The 11,125-nt window shown below is 43.7% G+C and overlaps 1 protein-coding gene across 1 annotated transcript; it reads right to left on the minus strand.

The window, feature by feature from the left end:
- Nucleotides 1-88: 88 nt before the first annotated feature.
- On the minus strand, nt 89-10,804 carry LOC123510615 (golgin subfamily A member 6-like protein 22). Its single transcript, XM_045265900.1, has 17 exons — nt 10,596-10,804; nt 9,349-9,654; nt 8,655-8,876; nt 7,700-7,891; nt 7,174-7,389; nt 6,515-6,730; nt 5,728-5,898; nt 5,418-5,524; nt 4,840-4,987; nt 4,447-4,586; nt 3,793-3,865; nt 3,026-3,185; nt 2,262-2,368; nt 1,794-1,979; nt 1,411-1,586; nt 846-1,084; nt 89-657 (listed from the first exon to the last, which is right to left on the minus strand). The coding sequence occupies exons 1-17, from the start codon at nt 10,800-10,802 to the stop codon at nt 578-580; spliced, it is 2,946 nt and encodes a 981-aa protein (XP_045121835.1). The 5' UTR covers nt 10,803-10,804; the 3' UTR covers nt 89-577.
- Between the last annotated feature and the right edge of the window lie 321 nt (nt 10,805-11,125).

Consider the following 11,125-nt stretch of genomic DNA (forward strand, 5'->3'; position numbering starts at 1 on the left):
AGTATATCTCACTATCCATCTTTATTCCAAGGCACCATATGTACACACACACACACACACACACACACATACATCATTGGTTCCTTTGTTTTCAGACTGCATATTGCTGTTATGAAGTTTTCTGAAATTTTTAATGGAAATTGTATCATCTCACACACACACACATACATAATTGGTTCCTCTGTTTTCAGACTACATATTGCTGTTATGAAGTTTTCCTGAAATTTTTAATGGAAATTGTATCATTTTTAAACTAACTTGTTTCTTATGGTGATACAGTTAAAGGAGAAGCCTTGAAAGATATTTTTATTTTTATGCATAAAATGACATTCAATTTCCAGAATATATCATATACAATTCAGTCCCTGGAAGTTTGTTTGGCAATGTACAGCTGTTTGTTTAAAAATCAGCCATCATAAAGAGTCCAACACTATTCTCTTAAGGAACTTGCTTTGGTAATGACAGGTCCTTTGCTCTCATAAGGGTGTTTGTTTGGCCTCTTGAAGAACTTGGCTTAGTAGTGGTAAGTCTTACCATCTAAGGGCTTAAGGAACTTGGTTGTGGTAAGTTCTGCTACCTAAGTGTGTTTGTTTGGCCTCTTGAAGAACTTCCTGCCTTGGTAATGGTGTGGCCATCTCTGTTCCTTGGATGGGAAAGCTGTAAACAAAGTCAGCAAATATCAGTCAATTTTGCTGACATAAGGTGTGCATAGTGAATGAATACACATGCGATTTGTTAGAGATGAAACTACTCTGCATTTGTTTCACAAGTGTGATATTTCAAGACAGTGATCTACTGGGCATTGAGGCAGACAAGGAGGGCACAGCACTCTTCAAGTGCTTTACCTGGATTGATGACTGTGATCTTTGGCATGGAGGAATGTTTGTAAGTGGATGGCCTTGAGGCTGACTTGGACCGTGCAATTGGTGACCCAGAACGACCCGAGTCCTGTGAGTGTTGGGAGAGTCGAGAGGACCTGGCTGACTCACTCCCTGCCTGGCTGCTGCTGCTGCTGCCGCCACTGCTGCTCCTGCCACTCCTGGTGCTGCTGCTTCGGAAGGACTGAAGGGTGCCCAAGCTGGACCTGCATGAGTGAGAAGTATTGCTTGGTGCGGCAATGGATGGCTTTGTGCATTTATGAGATCACAGAATCAGTCAGTCAGCAGCTGAACACAAGGCAAGGTTTACAATTAACACTAGGTATGGCTAATAAACTAACACTGTAATTGTAACAATGTATCACTCACTGAGTACACAGACCCTATGGCAAGTTTCTTAATTGTTAACTTCACTTTCAAAACATTCAATAAAACAAACTGTCTCATGTGAAGCCATCTGGAAAACCTAGCTTATATCCCATCCTCAACCACTACTTGCCAAAACAGTCAACAAACCAGCTAAGTCCTGTACCTTGAGCCGTATGATTCCCTCTTCATGAGTGTGTGTATGTCCGGGGGCGGAATGTTGGCTTGCTGGCAGTAGATGACCATGGCTTGGTTTGCCTCAGGATGAGAAGACACCGCCTCACCAAGGAGAGAGTGAACGCTCCTGAGACGCTCCTGGCCGATCCTCAGCTCCACGTCACTCTGAGAGGAGGCGAGGGAGGTCAATAGGATAATTAGAAACAGTATATACATGCGTGTATTTTTTTCTTATGTAGGGAGGACTGGCCAAGGGCAACAAAAAAAATAAAAAAAAGGCCCACTCAGTTGCCAGTCTCCTTACAGAGCTGATAGTTAGCTGAAGGACAGGGACAAATGTGTTATAATCTTTCTGAGTATGCCTGTCCCTACCAGCACTGTTGTCTTTAGCCTGGCCCGCCGCAGCAGAGTGTTGGCGGCCTGTGTGGCATGAACACTCTTGGTTCGCAGGCTCTGTGTCTCCTGCTCCACAGCGCGTAAGTGAGTGTTCTTCTCCCTCAGTAACTCCTCCACTGCCTTCACTTGCAGCTCCACTTCCCTCAGCTTTTCTTGTGTCCCCTGCCAGTGATAGTGAGGATGGTGGAGGTGGAGGTGGTGGTGGTGGTGGTGGTGGTGACATCAACATGAAAAGATGTAAATGTTAGCCATATCTTATTTTTTGTGATGAGCTTCACTTTTAGCTTTTCCTCACAGGGAGAGTACACCTACTGAACATTACTTTATTTCTCATCACACTTGTATAGCCACCTTATGTTAGGAAATACAGCATAAGTAACCAGAATCTCAGCAGTGACATGACAGGTGAGCACAGAAGATACAATGATGCATATTTCATCATACCTGTAGTGCTGCCTGCTCCTCTTCCAGCACAGCCTCCCACACCACTGTCTCCTCTTGCAAGGTTGATAGGCGCTCCTCCAACTCCATCTTCTCCTTTTGCTCCTCGCCTGAAAAGCCATGTCACATACAATACAATGCACTACAAGGCTCACACACATACAGGTGAAACTCTCCTTTCTGCCCTTCACTTAGGAAATAATAGAGATAAAGGCAAGCCGTCTCTTTCTACTCTTTGCCTGAAAACCTGCCCATCACATCAACCACAGTGTCTAGCCAGGGTTAAACAGGTACATAACATTCTTTTGGCCTCTCACCTAAAAACAACATAGATATAGATAGACCATCACATATATCACATATCTAATCTGGATTATGCAAATACAAATCAATATTCTCTGTTTTCCTCACCGAAACATAGCATAAAAAGAAAAAGATAAACAAAATATCTAGTAAGGTTTATATACAAACAAATCAACATCCTTTTTCTGTTTTCTTCTTAACCCCTTCAATACTGGCACACATTTTTTATCTTGAAATTTGTAAATGATTAGATGGTTTTATTGACGTTAGGAAGGGTGTATGGAGGTCAGAAGATTAATGGCCACAGTCTTCACTATTTTAATTCCCACACAAGTTTCTGAAGCTGTATAAAATCACCAAATGGTAAACAGAATGACTGTGGAAATGCATCATGTTACTGAAAGGGTTAAAAGCAGTTTAAGAAGAGACAAAACTGCAGACATGTAAGACTTGTAAGGACTCACTGTGGTGGAAGATGAGGTGGAGCTGTGAGCGGTATTGCTGTCCCTCGATGGTCATGAGCTGAACCATCTGTTGCAGGGCCTCCACCTCCTCCTCTGCCTGTCTCACTTCCCGGTCCAGCAAGTCTCCAGCCTCCTGCAGCCCGGCCCGCTCTCCTTCCACCTACACACCACCGAGGAAATATTCAGAAGGTAATGGGAATATTTATGAGGGTACTGGAAATATAAATGTACTGGGAATATTTATGAAGGTACTGGGAACATTTGGGTATTGGGAATGTAAATCTGTTGGGAGTGTTCTTAGAGGTACTGGGAATGTTTATGAAGCTACTGGAAATATAATTGTACTGGGAATATTTATAAAAGTACTGTGGTCATTTGTGTATTGGGAATATATACATAGGTAGTGGAAATATAAATGTGTTGGAATTGCATCATCTGTGGTCATGAAGGAAAAAAATACACTTATAGAATATTATAGAGTTATGGAGTTATGGAGTTATGGCTGAGTTGAGGAAATTCTTATTGATATGGGAAACTTACACTGCAATGTTTCCTTTATTGAACTATTAAATCAAGGTGAACCCATTAAATCTTGATATAAAAAAAATATATTAATTCTCAGATAATTATCAGATAACCTAACTTTGTCTTGTTCAGAAAATCAATTAAATTCTCACCAAGCTTTTGTATTTATAAGTCAAAACAATTTCTTTGCTATATAATTAGGTATGTTAAAAGACTCAAGAGATGAAACAAGAGTGAGTCACCTTCAGGAAGACACTGGTGGTGGTAATTTCTTCACCCTCTGCTGTGTCTAGGCTGCATTTGATCTTGTTGTATCTGAAGCACAATGTCATCATCAGCTGTCTCAAGAGTGTGCTGTGTGTACAAGTTATGTAGACAATAATGCCAAGTAAAGTGTATCAAGGCTGCATTTGATCACTGTAAATTGTCTGTAGAGAATACTGTGTGTTAACTCCTTCAGTATTGGGATGCATTTTTACCTTGAATTTTTGTGTGATTAGATCTCTATAGATGGGTGTATGGAGGTCGGAAGATTAATGGCCAGAGTTTTCACTATTCTAATAAGTTTTTGAAGCTGTAGGAAATCACCACATGGTAAGCAGAATGATTATGAAAACGTGTCATGGTACTGAAGAGATTAAACTTAAAGCGAATAGTCCCATGTAAGCTGGGTATTCTATATAATGTCCAGCACACTCCTTCCCATTGCACAGAGACTTACACTGGCCAATGAATGAGGCTGGCCAGCTGTTCTTACTTGTCTATGAGCTGGAGGAGTCTGGAGGAAGCTTGGTGGACCTCAACAGACAATCCACACATATAATATCCCTCCCAGTGTCCTGATCCCAACACTGGCCAAGATAACACCGTGAATAAGACTGCTGAGCTGTTCTTACTTGTCTCTAAGCTGGAGGAGTCTAGAGGAAGCCTGGTGCACCTGAAAGGACAGTTGGTGCAGCTCTGCCTCCACCACCCTCTTGCCTCGCTCTGTCTCCTGAACGCGTGCCTTCACTTCACTGATCTGCTCCTTCACCAGCTACAATGACACGATGGCAACAAACTTCAAGTAATTTTCTTATTATCACTTGCTTTTTGTTATTAATGCTATGCAGTATAAATGTTCTCTACATTCTACTGCTGAATATCATCAGTTAGTACTTTGAATTACAGAATTTTTCATTGCTTTTACCAAATGTATGATTTTGATTTTGACCTGGTCTTTATGTGTCATAAGACACAATAAAGATTTCCAGCTGATACAACACACAACATTCCATTCAATAGCTTACCTGCTCCACGTTATCCTTCTGGCCACACAGCTTGGCAGCCTGGGTGGCGGCGGCCTGCAGCTGCCTCATGCGTCGCTGCAGGTGGAGCTGCTCCAGGCCAATGTCCACACGCACCTCCTCCCTCGCTGTGGTGAGCCGAGCCAGTTCCCTGAGTACACACACACATACAAAAACATACATAACTTCCTTCATTGTCACCACACTACACAATCAGTCTATCTTTATGAAGCTGGCAATCCCACATTGGGTGTCCCAGACAAAGCACCACACACACACACACATCATTCATACTCTCAGTCCCAATAATAATCTGTGTCTCTGTCTATCTATATATCTTTGTCCCAGGCCATCTATCTGTGTATCAGGCTGGCAATCTCACATGGGGCAGCCCAGACACATCATTCACACTCAGCCCCATTAGGTCATAGTGAAGAGGAATCATCTTGTGGATAACAATACTGTTATCAAATAGTGAACCATCCATGCTTTAACTGTTTAGTGAAGAGATCAATTTTCTTCAAATCAATGCAATTTACAATGGAATAAGAACAGTAAATGATTATTCATATGATACAAACCTTTCAGCACTGTGGTTGTTCATCCTGACAGTGGTTAACTCTGCTTCTATCTTCTGCTTTTGTTTCTCCAGCTGCGAGACATTCATCTGCTCTGTGAAGCGAGCAGTCTGGGGAACAGTGCCCACCATTAACACACTAACAGTTGAAGTTTTCCAGCAAGAAAATGAATACAAACTGGGTACATAGATTATCACATTACCAATTGAAGTTTACCAGCAAGAAAATTAATACCAACTGGGCACATAGATCAACACATTATCAACCAAGTTAACCAGCTTATAACCTTAACTCAGTTAGCTCACACTCTGACCTTAAGGCTGGCCAGCTGTTTGGTAAGGACTCTGATGGTGGTTGTGGTGTCCTGTAGGTGTTGCTGTAACACCTCCAGCTGTTTCTGCTGCTCCACCTCTGCTGCTGTGTTGTTGTTGCTGTCGTGGGTCAGGTCGTGAATCTGCCAGCTGAGACGCTGTATCTCGCCCTCCTGTGTGGGTGTGTGGGAGATCAGAATGGTGACGTTTTGGTGAAGAATTAACTTGATTAGTGGTGTGTGTGTGTGTGTGTGTGTGTGTGTAATTCACTGTTTGATCTGCTGCAGTCTCTGACGAGACAGCCAGACGTTACCCTACGGAACGAGCTCAGAGCTCATTATTTCCGATCTTGGGATAGGTCTGAGACCAGGCACACACCACACACCGGGACAACAAGGTCACAACTCCTCGATTTACATCCCGTACCTACTCACTGCTAGGTGAACAGGGGCTACACGTGAATGGAGACACACCCAAATATCTCCACCTGGCCGGGGAATCGAACCCCGGTCATCTGGCTTGTGAAGCCAGCGCTCTAACCACTGAGCTACCGGGCCGTGTGTGTGTGTGTGTGTGTGTGTGTGTGTGTGTGTGTGTGTGTGTGTGTGTGTGTGTGTGTGTGTGTGTGTGTGTGTGTGTGTGTGTGTGTGTTCATTACCTAGAACAGTAGATAATAAACCTGTATGTTTCTCTTCTGACATATTTTGCATTTAATTATATTCTTCCTCTAGGTGTTTCCACTGTGACATTTTCTTCTCCATCTTTCCCTGCAAACTTGAAGAGGCCAACCTGATCATGCAGTATTTCCCTCTGCTTGGTTATCCTGGCATTGAGTTCCTTGATGGCAGTCTGGTGTCGGGTCTTGGTGGAAAGCAGAGCCATCGTCTCCCCCTTCAGCCTTGCCTCCTGCTCCTGCCACTTAGCCAAGGCCTGCCTGTGGTGCTGTTCTGCCTCTGCCACCCTCTCCTTCTGCTTCTCCAGCCCCCTTGCCACAACTTCTGCCTCCTGTCAACATGAAGGTTCAGTTGTGTTAATCTTTATATATTATATAGTAAAATGTGTTCAATAAGACTGGTCCTTCCCACCGTACGCCAGAATAAAAGTGTGAGAGATAAATGTGAGTGTCCATGTGTGTATGTGCGATGCTTTGTTTGGGCTGCCCAGTGTGGGATTGCCAGTCTGGTAAAAAGATAGATAACTATGTAGAAGCAGGAGGTTTTCCCAGAGAGAGAGAGAGAGAGAGAGAGAGAGAGAGAGAGAGAGAGAGAGAGAGAGAGAGAGAGAGAGAGAGAGAGAGAGAGAGAGAGAGAGAGAGAGAGAGAGAGAGAGAGAGAGAGAGAGAGAGAGAGAGAGAGAGAGAGAGAGAGAGAGAGAAACCTCTTACCTCTTCTCTTATTCTCCTGTCTTTAAAAGCTCTTCCCTTAACAGTCCTCTCTGAATCGTCTCACCTTAACTATTGTCTCCAAGGAATGCAGTGTTTCCTCAGCTGACATGACCAGCTCAGTGTTGAGGGTGAGCTTGTCCTCAGCCTTGCCACATCGGTGCTTGAGGCAGGCATGGAAGGCTCTTTTCTCTTCCAGCAAGGTCCTCTGCTCTGCAAGCCTTTGGTCCAAGCTCTCCATCTCCTTGTTGATCTTGTCCAGTGCATTCTCAATTGCCCACACCTCAGGGTAAACACAATGCTTATACAAAAGAGAGTTTAAAGGCAACTACAACTCACAACTAATGGTTAACTGAATAACTATGCAGAAGAATGTTTAAATGTTACAGATAATACACTTTCCTCTTACATTTGTCAATAAAGTACCTTCATTTTCAGATTGATATAAGTTAATGAGTTATCGGCACAGTGACTAATACAAGGGTACTCTTAAGATTGCTATAACTTCTTTATTTTCAAACATTTCAGTGACTTGCTTAGATTTCTACCTGCTGTGAATTTAGAAATTAAAAATACATGTACCAAAAGATTACCTGGGCCTGAATCTGCTCCCTGGTGGCTGTGGTGACTTGTATCTGGCCACTCACCCACCGTGCCTCCTCCTCCACCACCCGCAGGTTCTCCACAGCCTCTTGACAGGAGTCCTTCACCTGCAGTAGGATCTGTGTTTCCTGCTCCACCTCTCTCCTCAGTGTTGCAATCTTCTGCTGCACTGCCAATGAGTCCTGCAAATGTACACAACCATGAAGGAAAAGGGAAGTGTATGAGAGTGTATAGTATGTGTTTAAGTATAGTGTTAGGTGTTTTTTCAAAGTTAATATGTAAGTAATATTCCTACATTAGTCACTCTTTGTGCAGTGTTACTTGTGGTCTGTGTTGGAATGGATGCAAGGTAGGGAACAGTCTCTTTATGAAGGGGCAGGCAGTGGTAAACCAGTGTGTGCTGTTGGGCCTTGCTTAGGTCTGCGTTTATATCAGTGAAGATTGCATCAACTCAACAGAAGAATTAGTTTTACGGCTTTCCTTTCACACACACACACACACACACACACACACACACACACACACACACACACACACACACACACACACACACACACACACACACACACACACACACACGGTAGCTCAGTGGTTAGAGCGCTGGCTTCACAAGCCAGATGACCAGGGTTCGATTCCCCGGCCGGGTGGAGATATTTGGGTGTGTCTCCTTTCACGTGTAGCCCCTGTTCACCTAGCAGTGAGTAGGTACGGGATGTTGTTGTCCCGGTGTGTGGTGTGTGCCTGGTCTCAGACCTATCCCAAGATCGGAAATAATGAGCTCTGAGCTCGTTCCGTAGGGTAACGTCTGGCTGTCTCGTCAGAGACTGCAGCAGATCAAACAGTGAATTACACACACACACACACACACACGCACACACACACACACACACACACACACACACACACACACACACACACACACACACACACACACACACACACAACCTCAATGCAGGCAGTGTTTTCATTGGCCTTATGGAAGATGTGGTCCAGGGTTGCCTCCCACTGTGCCAGGAGGTGGTCCCGGTGAGCAGCGGCCTGGAGGAATGCGATGCCCAGCTGGTCCAGACAGGCCTGAGCCACCTGCACCTCTCCCTGTGCTGTGGACAGTTCTGCCTCAGCCTGAGCCACCTGCCCACACTCCTGCTCCAGGTGCACACTCAGACTCTGGCCAAGGAGGGAGGGTAAGGTAAAAGGATTAGTGTGTGCATTTATCCAGCTACACTTATGTTCTGATTTAACCCCGTCAGAACTATGACACGTTTCCATATTCATTATGGTTACTATTTGGTGATTTTATACAGCTTCAGAAACTCATTTGAAGAGTTAAAATAGTGAAGACTCTGGCCATTAATCTTTTGACCTTCATAAACCTTTCCTAATGTCAATGAAATGGTCTAATTGTATACATATAGCAAGGTAAAAATGTGTGCCAGTATTGAAGAGATTAAAAGATTACAGGATACTAGTTGAAGGGGAAGATTTGAGGGGAAGACAGAATGACTCAGTCTCCTATGGGTGTATGTATAACTTGGAATATAAGAGAGAAATGTAGCCAACACTGAATGATATATTATAAGGGAGAAATGTGTAATACTAAATAAGATGATAGTTTTTATTCCTGTAGTACTTTTCTCACCTTGATCTTTGAAGCATCCTCTGCAGAGTACTGAAGCAGCAGCAGGTTGTCTTTCTCTGCCTCAGACAAATGGTCCAGCAGCTCCTTCAGCAGACCAGAGTCATCCGTCAGATTCTTCTCCAGCTCATCTGCCTCCCTCCGGCTCTGAGCTGCCCGAGCCTCAAGGGACTCCGAGGCTTCCTGGAGGCTGGCCAGCTCTGTGTTCTGCTTTCTACACTGGCGCAGGATTCCCTCTGTCTCACTGGTGGCAGTGCGCTCCTGCTCCCCCTCTGTGTCAATATCCCGGGTCAGCGCCACCACCAAGGCCTGCCAGGTAGAGCAGCAGTAGTAGTAGTGGTAGTAGTATGTAGCAAAAGTAGTAGAAGCAGTAGTAATAATAGTATGTAGTAGTAGTAGCAGTAGCAGTAGTAATAATAGTATGTAGCAGTAGTAGCAGTAGTAATAATAGTATGTAGCAGTAGTAGTAGTAGTAGTAGTAGTAGTAGTTGTTGTAGTAATAAGCTATTCAAAAGTCTTCCATGTCTTACTCTATTCTCTGCAAGCTTTATGAAAACACTTAGAAGAGAAAGGAAAGGGTCACCACCTGCTACTCATCAGGCAAAGATTATTTCCTTAATGCCAGTGTTCCTCAAGCACCTGAACAGCTTAGAGACACCTAGTTAACCCTTTCAGTACCATGATGAGTTTCCATGTTCATTCTGCTTACTATTTGGTGACTTTATACAGCTTCAGAAACTGTGTGGAGGTTAAAGTAGTGAAAACTGTGGTCATCAATCTTCTACCCTCTATAGACCCATCCTAATGTAAATAAGATGGTCTAATCATACACAAAAACTCAAGGTAAAATTGTGTCCCAGTACTGAAGGGGTCAGCTGTCCCATCATCTCTCTATCTCAACCTCAGCATCTCCCAAGCAACAGTACAGCACTGATATACATCTGGCCAGCTGTAACATCACTTCCCTTCCTTACCTTTACCATTTCTCAGACAGTAGGATAGATTATACAGAGATGCATTTTTATCTTGATTTTTGGGTGTGATTAAACAATTTTATTTGCATTAAAAAGAGCCTATGGAGGTCAGAAGATTAATGGCCACAGTCTTCACTCTTTCAATCCCCACATAGGTTTCTGAAGCTATAGAGAATCACCAAATAGTAAGCAGAATTAATATGAAAATGCATCATGGTACTGAAGGGGTTAATTGTGCTTGACTCTCCTATCATCTCCATTTCCTTAACTCAGCACCTGAATGTCCTGCAGCATCTGAGTCATCTCTGCCATGCGCTGAGTGTTGTGCCTGTGTGACTCCTGCTCCCCCTTCCATTCCTGGTCCAGCTTGGCCACCTCCTGCCGCAGCTGCTCCACATCCTCCGCCAGGCTCCTGTTTGAGTCATCCAGCAGCAGCACCCCCAGGCCAGGGTTAGCCAGGGCCTTCTCCAGTGCTGACTCCATCCTGACTGAGGGAGAGGTAAGGAACAAAGGAACATGACACAACACTACACCAGCTCCTCTCCAGGCCAGACTCCTTCCTGCCTGAGAGAAAATCTGATATTTTACTTATATCACCATTACTTCATTCCCATATAACACTTTCAAATACCTCCATTAGATCCGCTCTTAACCTATGCCTCTTTTAAGAATGTATATATGCATTTAAAAACTTATATGCATTTAAAAGTTTCAATTTTAATATCTTTTTAGTGTCATTCTAATAATTTAATACCTATTGCTAGATAAACTACAGTATATCTTCCATAATTCTTTGCAGTGGCTTA

Source organism: Portunus trituberculatus, chromosome 29 (genome assembly GCF_017591435.1).
Source record: "Portunus trituberculatus isolate SZX2019 chromosome 29, ASM1759143v1, whole genome shotgun sequence".
Taxonomy (NCBI): domain Eukaryota; kingdom Metazoa; phylum Arthropoda; class Malacostraca; order Decapoda; family Portunidae; genus Portunus; species Portunus trituberculatus.